General features: G+C 56.1%; 1 protein-coding gene across 2 annotated transcripts in view; it reads left to right on the top strand.

Moving 5' to 3' along the window:
• Window positions 1-20,936, top strand: part of LOC135553260 (rho GTPase-activating protein 42) — a 240,268-nt gene that overhangs the window by 184,055 nt on the left and 35,277 nt on the right. For both annotated transcript variants that reach the window (XM_064985435.1, XM_064985434.1), the window contains one exon: window positions 2,169-2,774. In XM_064985435.1, the coding sequence (XP_064841507.1) occupies window positions 2,169-2,774 (606 nt within the window). The remainder of the gene's footprint in view (window positions 1-2,168; window positions 2,775-20,936) is intronic.

Raw genomic sequence — 20,936 nt, 5'->3', positions numbered from 1 at the left:
ACAGTGTGCCTATAGGTTCTACGTATTGAATAAGATGCCATTTGAGATGCAGTCACTGTGTTTTGTCTCAGTAGTCGCTCATCCAGCAGGTTTTAGTGACTCTGTGTGTTCCTGGTGACCCGTTCAGCAGGTTTTAATGACTCTGTGTGTTCCTGGTGACCCGTTCAGCAGGTTTTAGTGACTCTGTGTGTTCCTGGTGACCCGTTCAGCAGGTTTTAATGACTCTGTGTGTTCCTGGTGACCCGTACAGCAGGTTTTAGTGACTCTGTGTGTTCCTGGTGACCCGTTCAGCAGGTTTTAATGATGCTGTGTGTTCCTGGTGACCCGTTCAGCAGGTTTTAGTGACTCTGTGTGTTCCTGGTGACCCGTTCAGCAGGTTTTAATGATGCTGTGTGTTCCTGGTGACCCGTTCAGCAGGTTTTAGTGACTCTGTGTGTTCCTGGTGACCCGTTCAGCAGGTTTTAGTGACTCTGTGTGTTCCTGGTGACCCGTTCAGCAGGTTTTAATGACTCTGTGTGTTCCTGGTGACCCGTTCAGCAGGTTTTAGTGACTCTGTGTGTTCCTGGTGACCCGTTCAGCAGGTTTTAATGATGCTGTGTGTTCCTGGTGACCCGTTCAGCAGGTTTTAATGACTCTGTGTGTTCCTGGTGACCCGTTCAGCAGGTTTTAATGATGCTGTGTGTTCCTGGTGACCCGTTCAGCAGGTTTTAATGATGCTGTGTGTTCCTGGTGACCCGTTCAGCAGGTTTTAATGACTCTGTGTGTTCCTGGTGACCCGTTCAGCAGGTTTTAATGACGCTGTGTGTTCCTGGTGACCCGTTCAGCAGATTTTAGTGACTCTGTGTGTTCCTGGTGACCCGTTCAGCAGGTTTTAATGACTCTGTGTGTTCCTGGTGACCCGTTCAGCAGGTTTTAATGACTCTGTGTGTTCCTGGTGACCCGTTCAGCAGGTTTTAATGACTCTATGTGTTCCTGGTGACCCGTTCAGCAGGTTTTAATGACTCTGTGTGTTCCTGGTGACCCGTTCAGCAGGTTTTAATGACTCTGTGTGTTCCTGGTGACCCGTTCAGCAGGTTTTAGTGACTCTGTGTGTTCCTGGTGACCCGTTCAGCAGGTTTTAATGACTCTGTGTGTTCCTGGTGACCCGTTCAGCAGGTTTTAGTGACTCTGTGTGTTCCTGGTGACCCGTTCAGCAGGTTTTAATGATGCTGTGTGTTCCTGGTGACCCGTTCAGCAGGTTTTAATGACTCTGTGTGTTCCTGGTGACCCGTTCAGCAGGTTTTAATGATGCTGTGTGTTCCTGGTGACCCGTTCAGCAGGTTTTAATGATGCTGTGTGTTCCTGGTGACCCGTTCAGCAGGTTTTAATGACTCTGTGTGTTCCTGGTGACCCGTTCAGCAGGTTTTAATGACGCTGTGTGTTCCTGGTGACCCGTTCAGCAGATTTTAGTGACTCTGTGTGTTCCTGGTGACCCGTTCAGCAGGTTTTAATGACTCTGTGTGTTCCTGGTGACCGGTTCAGCAGGTTTTAGTGACTCTGTGTGTTCCTGGTGACCCGTTCAGCAGGTTTTAATGACGCTGTGTGTTCCTGGTGACCCGTTCAGCAGATTTTAGTGACTCTGTGTGTTCCTGGTGACCCGTTCAGCAGGTTTTAGTGACTCTGTGTGTTCCTGGTGACCCGTTCAGCAGGTTTTAATGACTCTGTGTGTTCCTGGTGACCCGTTCAGCAGGTTTTAATGACTCTGTGTGTTCCTGGTGACCCGTTCAGCAGGTTTTAATGATGCTGTGTGTTCCTGGTGACCCGTTCAGCAGGTTTTAATGACTCTGTGTGTTCCTGGTCCTTGTAATAGGTGACCCGTTCAGCAGGTTTTAATGACTCTGTGTGTTCCTGGTGACCCGTTCAGCAGGTTTTAGTGACTCTGTGTGTTCCTGGTGACCCGTTCAGCAGGTTTTAATGATGCTGTGTGTTCCTGGTGACCCATTCAGGAGGTTTTAATGACTCTGTGTGTTCCTGGTCCTTGTAATAGGTGACCCGTTCAGCAGGTTTTAATGATGCTGTGTGTTCCTGCTGACCCGTTCAGCAGGTTTTAATGATGCTGTGTGTTCCTGGTCACCCGTTCAGCAGGTTTTAATGATTCTGTGTGTTCATGCTCTCTGGTCCTTGTACAGGTGACACGTTCAGCAGCAGTCCAGGCAGCACCCCCTTGGGAAGCATGGAGTCCCTCTCCTCCCACTCCTCTGAGCAGAACAGCTCCTCCAAGACCACTGGCACTTCCTCCCACCACCAGCCCAAAGACAAGGCTTCCCATCCCCCTGGCCTGTGGCTGGGGATGGGGCAGGGGACGAGCCAGTGGCTGGGAATGGGTCAGGGTACCAGCCTGAAGCAGGGGATGGGTCAGGGGACCAGCCTGGGGCAGGAGATGGGTCAGGGGACCAGTATGGGGCAGGAGATGGGTCAGGGCCCAACCCTGGGTCTCCGTCGCTCCCCCTCACAGCTCTCTTCCAATGGGCCAGGGAAGGGAAGCATCCCATCCTGCCTCAGTAGCCCAGAGTCTAGCTCCAGGGAAGACGTGGAGACAGGGAGGACAGACTGGGAGTCGGAGGGAGATGCTCTGAGTCTGTCCTCAACCAGCACCACAGCTACACCCAGGGGGTCCATCGGCCCGAAGAAAGCCCCCCACTCCCAGACGGATCTCCGGCCGGTGCCCGTGACTCAACTGACCCAGCTAAACCGCTCAGCCACTCCCTCTCTGAGGTCACTGTATATATCTGAAGGTAAGAGTACAGCATATCTCTGCAAATCAAATCTCTGTGGGGCCATACTTGCGAAAAATTAGAAAAGTTTACGTTTTAGTTTAAGTTCAAGTATCAGCAAATTAAAATCGTTGGCCAAGTTGCACATGTCAAAGAGCTGTTCTGATTAAATACTGTAACCTGACTCCTTGTAACCTGACTCCTTGTAACCTGACTCCTTGTAACCTGACTCCTTTTAACCTGGCTCCTTGTAACCTGACTCCTTGTAACCTGGCTCCTTGTAACCTGGCTCCTTGTAACCTGGCTCCTTGTAACCTGACTCCTTGTAACCTGACTCCTTCCTTTGTAACCTGGCTCCTTGTAACCTGGCTCCTTGTAACCTGACTCCTTGTAACCTGACTTATTTTAAGCTGACTCCTTGTAACCTGACTCCTTGTAACCTGACTCCTTGTAACCTGACTCCTTGTAACCTGACTCCTTGTAACCTGACTCCTTTTAACCTGGCTCCTTGTAAACTGACTCCTTGTAACCTGACTCCTTGTAACCTGACTCCTTTTAACCTGACTCCTTGTAACCTGACTCCTTGTAACCTGGCTCCTTGTAACCTGACTCCTTGTAACCTGAGTCCTTGTAACCTGACCTGTTGTAACCTGACTCCTTGTAACCTGACTTATTTTAAGCTGACTCCTTGTAACCTGACTCCTTGTAACCTGACTGCTTTTAACCTGACTCCTTGTAACCTGACTCCTTGTAACCTGACTCCTTGTAACCTGACTCCTTTTAACCTGACTCCTTGTAACCTGACTCATTGTAACCTGACTCCTTGTAACCTGACTCCTTGTAACCTGACTCATTGTAACCTGACTCCTTGTAACCTGACTCCTTGTAACCTGACTCCTTGTAACCTGACTCCTTTTAACCTGACTCCTTGTAACCTGACTCCTTGTAACCTGACTCCTTGTAACCTGACTCCTTGTAACCTGACTCCTTTTAACCTGACTCCTTTTAACCTGACTCCTTGTAACCTGACTCCTTGTAACCTGACTCCTTGTAACCTGACTCCTTGTAACCTGACTCATTGTAACCTGACTCCTTGTAACCTGACTCCTTGTAACCTGACTCCTTGTAACCTGACTCCTTTTAACCTGACTCCTTGTAACCTGACTCCTTGCAACCTGACTCCTCCTATGCTAACCGTGATTATATCTGGTTAAATCTGCATCAGACATTTCAAATCGGAAACGTAGTTGGACGTGATCCAACACTTGTTCATGGAAGTGTCCTTAAAACAAAGCCAGGATCTGCTATTCCAAGTTACTAAAACGTGCAGTAATGTTAATGCAATGAGTCCCACCGTTGCTCTGCTGTTATTTAAGACGTATTTTAAACATTGTGTGTTTGAGCTACAGAATTTTGGGTTGTTTCATTGGATTTGTCTATTTCTTCTGCATCCGTTTAACGGGAGCTAAGCTGGAGCGGTGTTTGTGAGACAAGAACAGATCCTGAAGGGCCTCGGGGCTGGGTCTTTTTTCTTTACAAAAACGCCTGTATAGCCAGAATGGTTTGAGCTACACACTATTAAAAGTGATCTATGAAAAGCTGAGACTCTCACAAACACGCACATGTTTTGCTCTATGACGCACAGAAGCTACACAAGAGTCGTTAGAAGGAAAGACGTTCTTCTACTTAGATCATAGGAAATCCCAAGACAAAGTGTTGATAATACTGTAATAAGCTCAAATAGCTGCTTTCACAAGTTCCAAACTCCCCACAGTTGTCACTGACTAGTTGGATATTCATTTCCCACTGAGCAAACCATTTCTGTACTTAAAGCTTTCATGTAAATTCATTTTTATCATGTTTTTGCTTTGTCAGACTTTATTTTTGTTGTTGTTGACGTTTGTCAATAAAACTGATGAATGCAACTGTTCATGTCAAATAGTTTTGTGTTCTACTTGTAGAACACTTCATTATGAGGTTAAATATAAGGGCTGGATATGGAGATAAATGAAAGTCAGGTCAATTAAAAGCCGAGTTTTGCTAGGGTCTCGGGACTGGATGAATAGCTCAAAGTTAGCCAGCCTGCCATTTGCGGCAATCCCAGGTGAGATATAGCTTTTTCGTTATTATAATATAATATATAATTCTATTTATTGTGATAGTGTGTTGGAAAGTCAAGTGTAGCCAAAACCTTGTAAATTACAAATATATTTAATGAGAAGCTTCTTGGAGTCCCTCTTACAGACCGACACACAGGCTATGACACAGAGGTGTAGAGTCGCTGGTGCCAGAGTGACACTCTGCCACTTCTCACAATGGTGCTCCTTATCAGGTATGAGGGTAAGACCCAGATGCAGACCACGTCGAATAAACAACAGTTCAATATTGCAACAGGGACAGACGATAGACAAGTCAAGGCAGGCAGGGGTCAGGAAACCAGAGGTGGGAAAAGGTAAGGGACGACAGGCAGGGGTCAGTAAACCGCAGGTGGGAAAAGGTAAGGGACGACAGGCAGGGGTCAGTAAACCAGAGGTGGGCAACGGTAAGGGACGACAGGCAGGGGTCAGTAAACCAGAGCTGGGGCAACGGTAAGGGACGACAGGCAGGGGTCAGTAAACCAGAGGTGGGCAACGGTAAGGGACGACAGGCAGGGGTCAGTAAACCAGAGGTGGGCAACGGTAAGGGACGACAGGCAGGGGTCAGTAAACCAGAGGTGGGCAACGGTAAGGCACGACAGGCAGGGGTCAGTAAACCAGAGGTGGGCAACGGTAAGGCACGACAGGCAGGGGTCAGTAAACCAGAGGTGGACAACGGTAAGGGACGACAGGCAGGGGTCAGTATACCAGAGGTGGGCAACGGTAAGGGACGACAGGCAGGGGTCAGTAAACCAGAGGTGGGCAACGGTAAGGGACGACAGGCAGGGGTCAGTAAACCAGAGGTGGGCAACGGTAAGGGACGACAGGCAGGGGTCAGTAAACCAGAGGTGGGCAACGGTAAGGGACGACAGGCGGGGTCAGTACACCAGAGGTGGACCAACGGTAAGGGTCGGCAGGCAGGGGTCAGTAAACCAGAGGTGGGCAACGGTAAGGGATGACAGGCAGGTGTCAGTAAACCAGAGGTGGGGCAACGGTAAGGGACGACAGGCAGGGGTCAGTAAACCAGAGGTGGACAACGGTAAGGGACGACAGGCAGGGGTCAGTAAACCAGAGGTGGGCAACGGTAAGGGACGACAGGCAGGGCTCAGTATACCAGAGGTGGGCAACGGTAAGGGACGACATGCAGGAGTCAGTAAACCAGAGGTGGGCTACGGTAAGGGATGACATGCAGGGGTCGGTATACCAGGGGTGGGCAACGGTAAGGGTCGGCAGGCAGGGGTCAGTAAACCAGAGGTGGGCAACGGTAAGGGTCGGCAGGCAGGGGTCAGTAAACCAGAGGTGGGCAACGGTAAGGGACGACATGCAGGGCTCAGTATACCAGAGGTGGGCAACGGTAAGGGACGACAGGCAGGGGTCAGTAAACCAGAGGTGGGCAACAGTAAGGGACGACAGGCAGGGGTCAGTAAACCAGAGGTGGGCAATGGTAAGGGTCGGCAGGCAGGGGTCAGTAAACCAGAGGTGGGGTAACGGTAAGGGACGACAGGCAGTGGTCAGTAAACCAGAGGTGGGAAACTGTAAGGGACGACAGGCAGGGGTCAGTATACCAGAGGTGGGCAACGGTAAGGGACAACAGGCAGGGGTCAGTAAACCAGAGGTGGGCAACGGTAAGGGACAACAGGCAGGGGTCAGTAAACCAGAGGAGGTCAACGGTAAGGGACGACAGGCAGGGGCCAGTAAACCAGAGGTGGGCAACGGTAAGGGACAACAGGCAGGGGTCAGTATACCAGAGGAGGTCAACGGTAAGGGACAACAGGCAGGTGTCAGTAAACCAGAGGAGGTCAACGGTAAGGGACGACAGGCAGGGGCCAGTAAACCAGAGGTGGGCAACGGTAAGGGACAACAGGCAGGGGTCAGTAAACCAGAGGAGGTCAACGGTAAGGGACGACAGGCAGGGGTCAGTAAACCAGAGTTTTGCAACGGTAAGGGACGACAGGCAGGGGTCAGTAAACCAGAGGTGGGCAACGGTAAGAGACGACAGTCAGGGGTCAGTAAACCAAAGGTGGGCAACGGTAAGGGACGACAGGCAGGGGTCAGTAAACCAGAGGTGGGCAACGGTAAGGGACGACATGCAGGGGTCAGTAAACCAGAGGTGGGCAACGGTAAGGGACGACAGGCAGGGGTCAGTAAACCAGAGGTGGGCAACGGTAAGGGACGACAGGCAGGGGTCAGTAAACCAGAGGTGGGCAACGGTAAGGGACGACAGGCAGGGGTCAGTAAACCAGAGGTGGGCAACGGTAAGGGACGGCAGGCAGGGGTCAGTAAACCAGAGGTGGGCAACGGTAAGGGACGACAGGCAGGGCTCAGTAAACCAGAGGTGGGCAACGGTAAGGGACGACGGGCAGGGGTCAGTAAACCAGAGGTGGGCAACGGTAAGGGACGACAGGCAGGGGTCAGTAAACCAGAGGTGGGCAACGGTAAGGGACGACAGGCAGGGGTCAGTAAACCAGAGGTGGGGTAACGGTAAGGGACGACAGGCAGGGGTCAGTAAACCAGAGGTGGGCAACGGTAAGGGACGACAGGCAGGGGTCAGTAAACCAGAGGTGGGCAATGGTAAGGGGCGGCAGGCAGGGGTCAGTAAACCAGAGGTGGTCAACGGTAAGGGACGACAGGCAGGGGTCAGTAAACCAGAGGTGGGCAACGGTAAGGGACGACAGGCAGGGGTCAGTAAACCAGAGGTGGGCAACGGTAAGGGACGACAGGCAGGGGTCAGTAAACCAGAGGTGGGCAACGGTAAGGGACGACAGGCAGGGGTCAGTACACCAGAGGTGGACCAACGGTAAGGGTCGGCAGGCAGGGGTCAGTAAACCAGAGGTGGGCAACGGTAAGGGACGACAGGCAGGTGTCAGTAAACCAGAGGTGGGGCAACGGTAAGGGACGACAGGCAGGGGTCAGTAAACCAGAGGTGGACAACGGTAAGGGACGACAGGCAGGGGTCAGTAAACCAGAGGTGGGCAACGGTAAGGGACGACAGGCAGGGCTCAGTATACCAGAGGTGGGCAACGGTAAGGGACGACATGCAGGAGTCAGTAATCCAGAGGTGGGCTACGGTAAGGGATGACATGCAGGGGTCGGTATACCAGGGGTGGGCAACGGTAAGGGTCGGCAGGCAGGGGTCAGTAAACCAGAGGTGGGCAACGGTAAGGGTCGGCAGGCAGGGGTCAGTAAACCAGAGGTGGGCAACGGTAAGGGACGACATGCAGGGCTCAGTATACCAGAGGTGGGCAACGGTAAGGGACGACAGGCAGGGGTCAGTAAACCAGAGGTGGGCAACGGTAAGGGACGACAGGCAGGGGTCAGTAAACCAGAGGTGGGCAATGGTAAGGGTCGGCAGGCAGGGGTCAGTAAACCAGAGGTGGGGTAACGGTAAGGGACGACAGACAGTGGTCAGTAAACCAGAGGTGGGAAACTGTAAGGGACGACAGGCAGGGGTCAGTATACTAGAGTTGGGCAACGGTAAGGGACGACAGGCAGGGGTCAGTAAACCAGAGGTGGGCAACGGTAAGGGACAACAGGCAGGGGTCAGTAAACCAGAGGAGGTCAACGGTAAGGGACGACAGGCAGGGGCCAGTAAACCAGAGGTGGGCAACGGTAAGGGACAACAGGCAGGGGTCAGTAAACCAGAGGAGGTCAACGGTAAGGGACGACAGGCAGGGGTCAGTAAACCAGAGGTGGGCAACTGTAAGGGACGACAGGCAGGGGTCAGTATACCAGAGGTGGGCAACCGTAAGGGACGACAGGCAGGGTCAGTAAACCAGAGGTGGGCAACGGTAAGGGACAACAGGCAGGGGTCAGTAAACCAGAGGAGGTCAACGGTAAGGGACGACAGGCAGGGGTCAGTAAACCAGAGGTGGGCAACGGTAAGGGACGACAGGCAGGGGTCAGTAAACCAGAGGTGGGGCAACGGTAAGGGACGACAGGCAGGGGTCAGTAAACCAGAGGTGGGCAACGGTAAGGGACGGCAGGCAGGGGTCAGTAAACCAGAGGAGGTCAACGGTAAGAGACAACAGGCAGGGGTCAGTAAACCAGAGGTGGGCAACTGTAAGGGACGACAGGCAGGGGTCAGTATACCAGAGGTGGGCAACGGTAAGGGACGACAGGCAGGGGTCAGTAAACCAGAGGTGGGCAACGGTAAGGGACAACAGGCAGGGGTCAGTAAACCAGAGGAGGTCAACGGTAAGGGACGACAGGCAGGGGTCAGTAAACCAGAGGAGGTCAACGGTAAGGGACGACAGGCAGGGGTCAGTAAACCAGAGGTGGGCAACGGTAAGGGACGACAGGCAGGGGTCAGTAAACCAGAGGTGGGGCAACGGTAAGGGACGACAGGCAGGGGTCAGTAAACCAGAGGTGGGCAACGGTAAGGGACGGCAGGCAGGGGTCAGTAAACCAGAGGAGGTCAACGGTAAGAGACGACAGGCAGGGGTCAGTAAACCAGAGGTGGGCAACTGTAAGGGACGACAGGCAGGGGTCAGTATACCAGAGGTGGGCAACGGTAAGGGACGACAGGCAGGGGTCAGTAAACCAGAGGTGGGCAACGGTAAGGGACAACAGGCAGGGGTCAGTAAACCAGAGGAGGTCAACGGTAAGGGACGACAGGCAGGGGTCAGTAAACCAGAGGTGGGCAACGGTAAGGGACGACAGGCAGGGGTCAATAAACCAGAGGTGGGCAACGGTAAGGGACGACAGGCATGGGTCAGTAAACCAGAGGTGGGGCAACGGTAAGGAACGACAGGCAGGGGTCAGTAAACCAGAGGTGGGCAACGGTAAGGGACGACAGGCAGGGGTCAGTAAACCAGAGGTGGGCAACGGTAAGGGACGACAGGCAGGGGTCAGTAAACCAGAGGTGGGCAACGGTAAGGGACGACAGGCAGGGGTCAGTAAACCAGAGGTGGGGCAACGGTAAAGGTCGGCAGGCAGGGGTCAGTAAACCAGAGGTGGGCAACGGTAAGGGACGACAGGCAGGGGTCAGTAAACCAGAGGTGGGCAACGGTAAGGGACGACAGGCAGGGGTCAGTAAACCAGAGTTTTGCAACGGTAAGGGACGACAGGCAGGGGTCAGTAAACCAGAGGTGGACAACGGTAAGGGATGACATGCAGGGCTCAGTAAACCAGAGGTGGGCAACGGTAAGGGACGACATGCAGGGGTCAGTAAACCAGAGGTGGGCAACGGTAAGGGACGACAGGCAGGGGTCAGTAAACCAGAGGTGGGCAACGGTAAGAGACGACAGTCAGGGGTCAGTAAACCAAAGGTGGGCAACGGTAAGGGACGACATGCAGGGGTCAGTAAACCAGAGGTGGGCAACGGTAAGGGACGACATGCAGGGGTCAGTAAACCAGAGGTGGGCAACAGTAAGGGACGACAGGCAGGGGTCAGTAAACCAGAGGTGGGCAACGGTAAGGGACGACAGGCAGGGGTCAGTAAACCAGAGGTGGGCAACGGTAAGGGACGACAGGCAGGGGTCAGTAAACCAGAGGTGGGCAACGGTAAGGGACGACAGGCAGGGGTCAGTAAACCAGAGGTGGGCAACGGTAAGGGACGACAGGCAGGGGTCAGTAAACCAGAGGTGGGCAACGGTAAGGGACGGCAGGCAGGGGTCAGTAAACCAGAGGTGGGCAACGGTAAGGGACGACAGGTAGGGGTCAGTAAACCAGAGGTGGGGCAACGGTAAGGGACGACAGGCAGGGGTCAGTAAACCAGAGGTGGGCAACGGTAAGGGACGACAGGCAGGGGTCAGTAAACCAGAGGTGGGCAACGGTAAGGGACGACAGGCAGGGGTCAGTAAACCAGAGGTGGGGTAACGGTAAGGGACGACAGGCAGGGGTCAGTAAACCAGAGGTGGGCAACGGTAAGGGACGACAGGCAGGGGTCAGTAAACCAGAGGTGGGCAACGGTAAGGGACGACAGGCAGGGGTCAGTAAACCAGAGGTGGGCAACGGTAAGGGACGACAGGCAGGGGTCAGTAAACCAGAGGTGGGGCAACGGTAAGGGACGACAGGCAGGGGTCAGTAAACCAGAGCTGGGCAACGGTAAGGGACGACAGGCAGGGGTCAGTAAACCAGAGGTGGGCAACGGTAAGGGACGACAGGCAGGGGTCAGTATACCAGAGGTGGGCAACGGTAAGGGACGACAGGCAGGGTTCAGTAAACCAGAGGTGGGCAACGGTAAGGCACGACAGGCAGGGGTCAGTAAACCAGAGGTGGGGCAACGGTAAGGGACGGCAGGCAGGGGTCAGTAAACCAGAGGTGGGCACTGTAAGGGACGACAGGCAGGGGTCAGTATACCAGAGGTGGGCAACGGTAAGGGACGACAGGCAGGGGTCAGTAAACCAGAGGTGGGCAACGGTAAGGGACGACAGGCAGGGGTCAGTAAACCAGAGGTGGGCAACGGTAAGGGTCGGCAGGCAGGGGTCAGTAAACCAGAGGTGGGCAACGGTAAGGGTCGGCAGGCAGGGGTCAGTAAACCAGAGGTGGGCAACGGTAAGGGACGACAGGCAGGGGTCAGTAAACCAGAGTTTGGCAACGGTAAGGGACGACAGGCAGGGGTCAGTAAACCAGAGGTGGACAACGGTAAGGGATGACATGCAGGGCTCAGTAAACCAGAGGTGGGCAACAGTAAGGGACGACAGGCAGGGGTCAGTAAACCAGAGGTGGGCAACGGTAAGGGACGACAGGCAGGGGTCAGTAAACCAGAGGTGGGCAACAGTAAGGGACGAAAGGCAGGGGTCAGTAAACCAAAGGTGGGCAACGGTAAGGGACGACAGGCAGGGGTCAGTAAACCAGAGGTGGGCAACGGTAAGGGACGGCAGGCAGGGGTCAGTAAACCAGAGGTGGGCAACGGTAAGGGACGACAGGCAGGGGTCAGTAAACCAGAGGTGGGCAACGGTAAGGGATGACAGGCAGGGGTCAGTAAACCAGAGGTGGGCAACGGTAAGGGACGGCAGGCAGGGGTCAGTAAACCAGAGGTGGGCAACGGTAAGGGACGGCAGGCAGGGGTCAGTAAACCAGAGGTGGGCAACGGTAAGGGACGACAGGCAGGGCTCAGTAAACCAGAGGTGGACAACGGTAAGGGACGACAGGCAGGGGTCAGTAAACCAGAGGTGGGCAACGGTAAGGGACGACAGGCAGGGGTCAGTAAACCAAAGGTGGGCAACGGTAAGGGACGACAGGCAGGGGTCAGTAAACCAGAGGTGGGCAACGGTAAGGGACGGCAGGCAGGGGTCAGTAAACCAGAGGTGGGCAACGGTAAGGGACGACAGGCAGGGGTCAGTAAACCAGAGGTGGGCAACGGTAAGGGACGACAGGCAGGGGTCAGTAAACCAGAGGTGGGCAACGGTATGGGACGACAGGCAGGTGTCAGTAAACCAGAGGTGGGCAACGGTAAGGGACGACAGGCAGGCGTCAGTAAACCAGAGGTGGGCAACGGTAAGGGACGACAGGCAGGGGTCAGTAAACCAGAGGTGGGCAACGGTAAGGGACGACAGGCAGGGGTCAGTAAACCAGAGGTGGGCAACGGTAAGGGCCGACAGGCAGGGGTCAGTAAACCAAAGGTGGGCAACGGTAAGGGACGACAGGCAGGGGTCAGTAAACCAGAGGTGGGCAACGGTAAGGGACGACAGGCAGGGGTCAGTAAACCAAAGGTGGGCAACGGTAAGGGACGACAGGCAGGGGTCAGTAAACCAGAGGTGGGCAACGGTAAGGGACGACAGGCAGGGGTCAGTAAACCAGAGTTGGGCAACGGTAAGGGACGGCAGGCAGGGGTCAGTAAACCAGAGGTGGGCAACGGTAAGGGACGACAGGCAGGGGTCAGTAAACCAGAGGTGGGCAACGGTAAGGGACGACAGGCAGGGGTCAGTAAACCAGAGGTGGGCAACTGTAAGGGACGACAGGCAGGGGTCAGTAAACCAGAGGTGGGCAACGGTAAGGGACGACAGGCAGGGGTCAGTAAACCAGAGGTGGGCAACGGTAAGGGACGACAGGCAGGGGTCAGTAAACCAGAGTTGGGCAACGGTAAGGGACGACAGGCAGGGGACAGTAAACCAGAGCTGGGCAACGGTAAGGGACGACAGGCAGGGGTCAGTAAACCAGAGGTGGGCAACGGTAAGGGACGACAGGCAGGGGTCAGTACACCAGAGGTGGGGCAACGGTAAGGGACGACAGGCAGGGGTCAGTAAACCAGAGGTGGGGCAACGGTAAGGGACGACAGGCAGGGGTCAGTAAACCAGAGGTGGGCAACGGTAAGGGACGACAGGCAGGGTCAGTAAACCAGAGGTGGGCAACGGTAAGGGACGACAGGCAGGGGTCAGTAAACCAGAGGTGGGCAACGGTAAGGGACGACAGGCAGGGGTCAGTATACCAGAGGTGGGCAACGGTAAGGGACGACAGGCAGGGGTCAGTAAACCAGAGGTGGGCAACGGTAAGGAACGACAGGCAGGGGTCAGTAAACCAGAGGTGGGCAACGGTAAGGGACGACAGGCAGGGGTCAGTAAACCAGGGGTGGGCAACTGTAAGGGACGACAGGCAGGGGTCAGTAAACCAGAGGTGGGCAACGGTAAGGGACGACAGGCAGGGGTCAGTATTCCAGAGGTGGGCAACGGTAAGGGACGACAGGCAGGGTTCAGTAAACCAGAGGTGGGCAACGGTAAGGGACGACAGGCAGGGGTCAGTAAACCAGAGGTGGGGCAACGGTAAGGGACGGCAGGCAGGGGTCAGTAAACCAGAGGTGGGCAACTGTAAGGGACGACAGGCAGGGGTCAGTATACCAGAGGTGGGCAACGGTAAGGGACGACAGGCAGGGGTCAGTAAACCAGAGGTGGGCAACGGTAAGGGACGACAGGCAGGGGTCAGTAAACCAGAGGTGGGCAACGGTAAGGGACGACAGGCAGGGGTCAGTAAACCAGAGTTTGGCAACGGTAAGGGACGACAGGCAGGGGTCAGTAAACCAGAGGTGGACAACGGTAAGGGATGACAGGCAGGGTTCAGTAAACCAGAGGTGGGCAATGGTAAGGGACGACATGCAGGGGTTAGTAAACCAGAGGTGGGCAACGGTAAGGGACGACAGGCAGGGGTCAGTAAACCAGAGGTGGGCAACGGTAAGGGACGACAGGCAGGGGTCAGTAAACCAAAGGTGGGCAACGGTAAGGGACGACAGGCAGGGGTCAGTAAACCAGAGGTGGGCAACGGTAAGGGACGACATGCAGGGGTCAGTATACCAGAGGTGGGCAACGGTAGGGGACGACAGGCAGGGGTCAGTAAACCAGAGGTGGGCAACGGTAAGGGACGACAGGCAGGGGTCAGTAAACCAGAGGTGGGCAACGGTAAGGGACGACAGGCAGGGGTCAGTAAACCAGAGGTGGGCAACGGTAAGGGCCGACAGGCAGGGGTCAGTAAACCAAAGGTGGGCAACGGTAAGGGACGACAGGCAGGGGTCAGTAAACCAGAGGTGGGCAACGGTAAGGGACGACAGGCAGGGGTCAGTAAACCAAAGGTGGGCAACGGTAAGGGACGACAGGCAGGGGTCAGTAAACCAGAGGTGGGCAACGGTAAGGGACGACAGGCAGGGGTCAGTAAACCAGAGTTGGGCAACTGTAAGGGACGACAGGCAGGGGTCAGTAAACCAGAGGTGGGCAACGGTAAGGGACGACAGGCAGGGGTCAGTAAACCAGAGGTGGGCAACGGTAAGGGACGACAGGCAGGGGTCAGTAAACCAGAGGTGGGCAACTGTAAGGGACGACAGGCAGGGGTCAGTAAACCAGAGGTGGGCAACGGTAAGGGACGACAGGCAGGGGTCAGTAAACCAGAGGTGGGCAACGGTAAGGGACGACAGGCAGGGGTCAGTAAACCAGAGTTGGGCAACGGTAAGGGACGACAGGCAGGGGACAGTAAACCAGAGCTGGGCAACGGTAAGGGACGACAGGCAGGGGTCAGTAAACCAGAGGTGGGCAACGGTAAGGGACGACAGGCAGGGGTCAGTACACCAGAGGTGGGGCTACGGTAAGGGACGACAGGCAGGGGTCAGTAAACCAGAGGTGGGGCAACGGTAAGGGACGACAGGCAGGGGTCAGTAAACCAGAGGTGGGCAACGGTAAGGGACGACAGGCAGGGTCAGTAAACCAGAGGTGGGCAACGGTAAGGGACGACAGGCAGGGGTCAGTAAACCAGAGGTGGGCAACGGTAAGGGACGACAGGCAGGGGTCAGTATACCAGAGGTGGGCAACGGTAAGGGACGACAGGCAGGGGTCAGTAAACCAGAGGTGGGCAACGGTAAGGAACGACAGGCAGGGGTCAGTAAACCAGAGGTGGGCAACGGTAAGGGACGACAGGCAGGGGTCAGTAAACCAGGGGTGGGCAACTGTAAGGGACGACAGGCAGGGGTCAGTAAACCAGAGGTGGGCAACGGTAAGGGACGACAGGCAGGGGTCAGTAAACCAGGGGTGGGCAACTGTAAGGGACGACAGGCAGGGGTCAGTAAACCAGAGGTGGGCAACGGTAAGGGACGACAGGCAGGGGTCAGTATTCCAGAGGTGGGCAACGGTAAGGGACGACAGGCAGGGTTCAGTAAACCAGAGGTGGGCAACGGTAAGGGACGACAGGCAGGGGTCAGTAAACCAGAGGTGGGGCAACGGTAAGGGACGGCAGGCAGGGGTCAGTAAACCAGAGGTGGGCAACTGTAAGGGACGACAGGCAGGGGTCAGTATACCAGAGGTGGGCAACGGTAAGGGACGACAGGCAGGGGTCAGTAAACCAGAGGTGGGCAACGGTAAGGGACGACAGGCAGGGGTCAGTAAACCAGAGGTGGGCAACGGTAAGGGACGACAGGCAGGGGTCAGTAAACCAGAGTTTGGCAACGGTAAGGGACGACAGGCAGGGGTCAGTAAACCAGAGGTGGACAACGGTAAGGGATGACAGGCAGGGTTCAGTAAACCAGAGGTGGGCAATGGTAAGGGACGACATGCAGGGGTTAGTAAACCAGAGGTGGGCAACGGTAAGGGACGACAGGCAGTGGTCAGTAAACCAGAGGTGGGCAACGGTAAGGGACGACAGGCAGGGGTCAGTAAACCAAAGGTGGGCAACGGTAAGGGACGACAGGCAGGGGTCAGTAAACCAGAGGTGGGCAACGGTAAGGGACGACATGCAGGGGTCAGTATACCAGAGGTGGGCAACGGTAAGGGACGACAGGCAGGGGTCAGTAAACCAGAGGTGGGCAACGGTAAGGGACGACAGGCAGGGGTCAGTAAACCAGAGGTGGGCAACGGTAAGGGACGACAGGCAGGGGTCAGTAAACCAGAGGTGGGCAACGGTAAGGGCCGACAGGCAGGGGTCAGTAAACCAAAGGTGGGCAACGGTAAGGGACGACAGGCAGGGGTCAGTAAACCAGAGGTGGGCAACGGTAAGGGACGACAGGCAGGGGTCAGTAAACCAAAGGTGGGCAACGGTAAGGGACGACAGGCAGGGGTCAGTAAACCAGAGGTGGGCAACGGTAAGGGACGACAGGCAGGGGTCAGTAAACCAGAGTTGGGCAACTGTAAGGGACGACAGGCAGGGGTCAGTAAACCAGAGGTGGGCAACGGTAAGGGACGACAGGCAGGGGTCAGTAAACCAGAGGTGGGCAACGGTAAGGGACGACAGGCAGGGGTCAGTAAACCAGAGGTGGGCAACTGTAAGGGACGACAGGCAGGGGTCAGTAAACCAGAGGTGGGCAACGGTAAGGGACGACAGGCAGGGGTCAGTAAACCAGAGGTGGGCAACGGTAAGGGACGACAGGCAGGGGTCAGTAAACCAGAGTTGGGCAACGGTAAGGGACGACAGGCAGGGGACAGTAAACCAGAGCTGGGCAACGGTAAGGGACGACAGGCAGGGGTCAGTAAACCAGAGGTGGGCAACGGTAAGGGACGACAGGCAGGGGTCAGTACACCAGAGGTGGGGCTACGGTAAGGGACGACAGGCAGGGGTCAGTAAACCAGAGGTGGGGCAACGGTAAGGGACGACAGGCAGGGGTCAGTAAACCAGAGGTGGGCAACGGTAAGGGACGACAGGCAGGGTCAGTAAACCAGAGGTGGGCAACGGTAAGGGACGACAGGCAGGGGTCAGTAAACCAGAGGTGGGCAACGGTAAGGGACGACAGGCAGGGGTCAGTATACCAGAGGTGGGCAACGGTAAGGGACGACAGGCAGGGGTCAGTAAACCAGAGGTGGGCAACGGTAAGGAACGACAGGCAGGGGTCAGTAAACCAGAGGTGGGCAACGGTAAGGGACGACAGGCAGGGGTCAGTAAACCAGGGGTGGGCAACTGTAAGGGACGACAGGCAGGGGTCAGTAAACCAGAGGTGGGCAACGGTAAGGGACGACAGGCAGGGGTCAGTATTCCAGAGGTGGGCAACGGTAAGGGACGACAGGCAGGGTTCAGTAAACCAGAGGTGGGCAACGGTAAGGGACGACAGGCAGGGGTCAGTAAACCAGAGGTGGGGCAACGGTAAGGGACGGCAGGCAGGGGTCAGTAAACCAGAGGTGGGCAACTGTAAGGGACGACAGGCAGGGGTCAGTATACCAGAGGTGGGCAACGGTAAGGGACGACAGGCAGGGGTCAGTAAACCAGAGGTGGGCAACGGTAAGGGACGACAGGCAGGGGTCAGTAAACCAGAGGTGGGCAACGGTAAGGGTCGGCAGGCAGGGGTCAGTAAACCAGAGGTGGGCAACGGTAAGGGACGACAGGCAGGGGTCAGTAAACCAGAGTTTGGCAACGGTAAGGGACGACAGGCAGGGGTCAGTAAACCAGAGGTGGACAACGGTAAGGGATGACAGGCAGGGTTCAGTAAACCAGAGGTGGGCAATGGTAAGGGACGACATGCAGGGGTTAGTAAACCAGAGGTGGGCAACGGTAAGGGACGACAGGCAGGGGTCAGTAAACCAGAGGTGGGCAACGGTAAGGGACGACAGGCAGGGGTCAGTAAACCAAAGGTGGGCAACGGTAAGGGACGACAGGCAGGGGTCAGTAAACCAGAGGTGGGCAACGGTAAGGGACGACATGCAGGGGTCAGTATACCAGAGGTGGGCAACGGTAAGGGACGACAGGCAGGGGTCAGTAAACCAGAGGTGGGCAACGGTAAGGAACGACAGGCAGGGGTCAGTAAACCAGAGGTGGGCAACGGTAAGGGACGACAGGCAGGGGTCAGTAAACCAGGGGTGGGCAACTGTAAGGGACGACAGGCAGGGGTCAGTAAACCAGAGGTGGGCAACGGTAAGGGACGACAGGCAGGGGTCAGTATTCCAGAGGTGGGCAACGGTAAGGGACGACAGGCAGGGTTCAGTAAACCAGAGGTGGGCAACGGTAAGGGACGACAGGCAGGGGTCAGTAAACCAGAGGTGGGGCAACGGTAAGGGACGGCAGGCAGGGGTCAGTAAACCAGAGGTGGGCAACTGTAAGGGACGACAGGCAGGGGTCAGTAAACCAGAGGTGGGCAACGGTAAGGGACGACAGGCAGGGGTCAGTAAACCAGAGGTGGGCAACGGTAAGGGACGACAGGCAGGGGTCAGTAAACCAGAGGTGGGCAACGGTAAGGGTCGGCAGGCAGGGGTCAGTAAACCAGAGGTGGGCAACGGTAAGGGTCGGCAGGCAGGGGTCAGTAAACCAGAGGTGGGCAACGGTAAGGGACGACAGGCAGGGGTCAGTAAACCAGAGTTTGGCAACGGTAAGGGACGACAGGCAGGGGTCAGTAAACCAGAGGTGGACAACGGTAAGGGATGACAGGCAGGGTTCAGTAAACCAGAGGTGGGCAACGGTAAGGGACGACATGCAGGGGTTAGTAAACGAGAGGTGGGCATTGGTAAGGGACGACAGGCAGGGGTCAGTAAACCAGAGGTGGGCAATGGTAAGGGACGACAGGCAGGGGTCAGTAAACCAAAGGTGGGCAACGGTAAGGGACGACAGGCAGGGGTCAGTAAACCAGAGGTGGGCAACGGTAAGGGACGACATGCAGGGGTCAGTAAACCAGAGGTGGGCAACGGTAAGGGACGACAGGCAGGGGTCAGTAAACCAGAGGTGGGCAACGGTAAGGGACGACAGGCAGGGGTCAGTAAACCAAAGGTGGGCAACGGTAAGGGACGACAGGCAGGGGTCAGTAAACCAGAGGTGGGCAACGGTAAGGGACGACAGGCAGGGGTCAGTAAACCAAAGGTGGGCAACGGTAAGGGACGACAGGCAGGGGTCAGTAAACCAGAGGTGGGAAACGGTAACGGACGACAGGCAGGGGTCAGTAAACCAGAGGTGGGCAACGGTAAGGGACGACATGCAGGGGTCAGTAAACCAGTGGTGGGCAACGGTAAGGGACGACAGGCAGGGGTCAGTAAACCAGAGGTGGGCAACGGTAAGGGACGGCAGGCAGGGGTCAGTAAACCAGAGGTGGGCAACGGTAAGGGACGACAGGCAGGGGTCAGTAAACCAGAGGTGGGCAACGGTAAGGGACGACAGGCAGGGGTTATTAAACCAGAGGTGGGCAACTGTAAGGGACGACAGGCAGGGGTCAGTAAACCAGAGGTGGGCAACGGTAAGGGACGACAGGCAGGGGTCAGTAAACCAGAAGTGGGCAATGGTAAGGGACGACAGGTAGGGGTCAGTATACCAGAGGTGGGCAACGGTAAGTGACGACAGGCAGGGGTCAGTAAACCAGAGGTGGGCAACGGTAAGGGACGACATGCAGGGGTCAGTAAACCAGAGGTGGGCAACGGTAAGGGACGACAGGCAGGGGTCAGTAAACCAGAGCTGGGCAACGGTAAGGGACGACAGGCAGGGGTCAGTAAACCAGAGGTGGGCAACGGTAAGGGACGACAGGCAGGGGTCAGTAAACCAGAGTTTGGCAACGGTAAGGGACGACAGGCAGGGGTCAGTAAACCAGAGGTGGACAACGGTAAGGGATGACAGGCAGGGTTCAGTAAACCAGAGGTGGGCAACGGTAAGGGACGACATGCAGGGGTTAGTAAACCAGAGGTGGGCAACGGTAAGGGACGACAGGCAGGGGTCAGTAAACCAGAGGTGGGCAACGGTAAGGGACGACAGGCAGGGGTCAGTAAACCAAAGGTGGGCAACGGTAAGGGACGACAGGCAGGGGTCAGTAAACCAGAGGTGGGCAACGGTAAGGGACGACATGCAGGGGTCAGTAAACCAGAGGTGGGAAACGGTAACGGACGACAGGCAGGGGTCAGTAAACCAGAGGTGGGCAACGGTAAGGGACGACATGCAGGGGTCAGTAAACCAGTGGTGGGCAACGGTAAGGGACGACAGGCAGGGGTCAGTAAACCAGAGGTGGGCAACGGTAAGGGACGGCAGGCAGGGGTCAGTAAACCAGAGGTGGGCAACGGTAAGGGACGACAGGCAGGGGTCAGTAAACCAGAGGTGGGCAACGGTAAGGGACGACAGGCAGGGGTTATTAAACCAGAGGTGGGCAACTGTAAGGGACGACAGGCAGGGGTCAGTAAACCAGAGGTGGGCAACGGTAAGGGACGACAGGCAGGGGTCAGTAAACCAGAAGTGGGCAATGGTAAGGGACGACAGGTAGGGGTCAGTATACCAGAGGTGGGCAACGGTAAGTGACGACAGGCAGGGGTCAGTAAACCAGAGGTGGGCAACGGTAAGGGACGACATGCAGGGGTCAGTAAACCAGAGGTGGGCAACGGTAAGGGACGACAGGCAGGGGTCAGTAAACCAGAGCTGGGCAACGGTAAGGGACGACAGGCAGGGGTCAGTAAACCAGAGGTGGGCAACGGTAAGGGACGACAGGCAGGGGTCAGTAAACCAGAGTTTGGCAACGGTAAGGGACGACAGGCAGGGGTCAGTAAACCAGAGGTGGACAACGGTAAGGGATGACAGGCAGGGTTCAGTAAACCAGAGGTGGGCAACGGTAAGGGACGACAGGCAGGGGTCAGTAAACCAGAGGTGGGCAACGGTAAGGGACGACAGGCAGGGGTCAGTAAACCAAAGGTGGGCAACGGTAAGGGACGACATGCAGGGGTCAGTAAACCAGAGGTGGGCAACGGTAAGG

The sequence above is a fragment of the Oncorhynchus masou genome, chromosome 13 (assembly GCF_036934945.1).
Source record: "Oncorhynchus masou masou isolate Uvic2021 chromosome 13, UVic_Omas_1.1, whole genome shotgun sequence".
Classification (NCBI taxonomy): Eukaryota; Metazoa; Chordata; class Actinopteri; order Salmoniformes; family Salmonidae; genus Oncorhynchus; species Oncorhynchus masou.
Note: the sequence above shows the minus strand (reverse complement) of the source record. Positions and strands in the feature narration are given on the sequence as shown.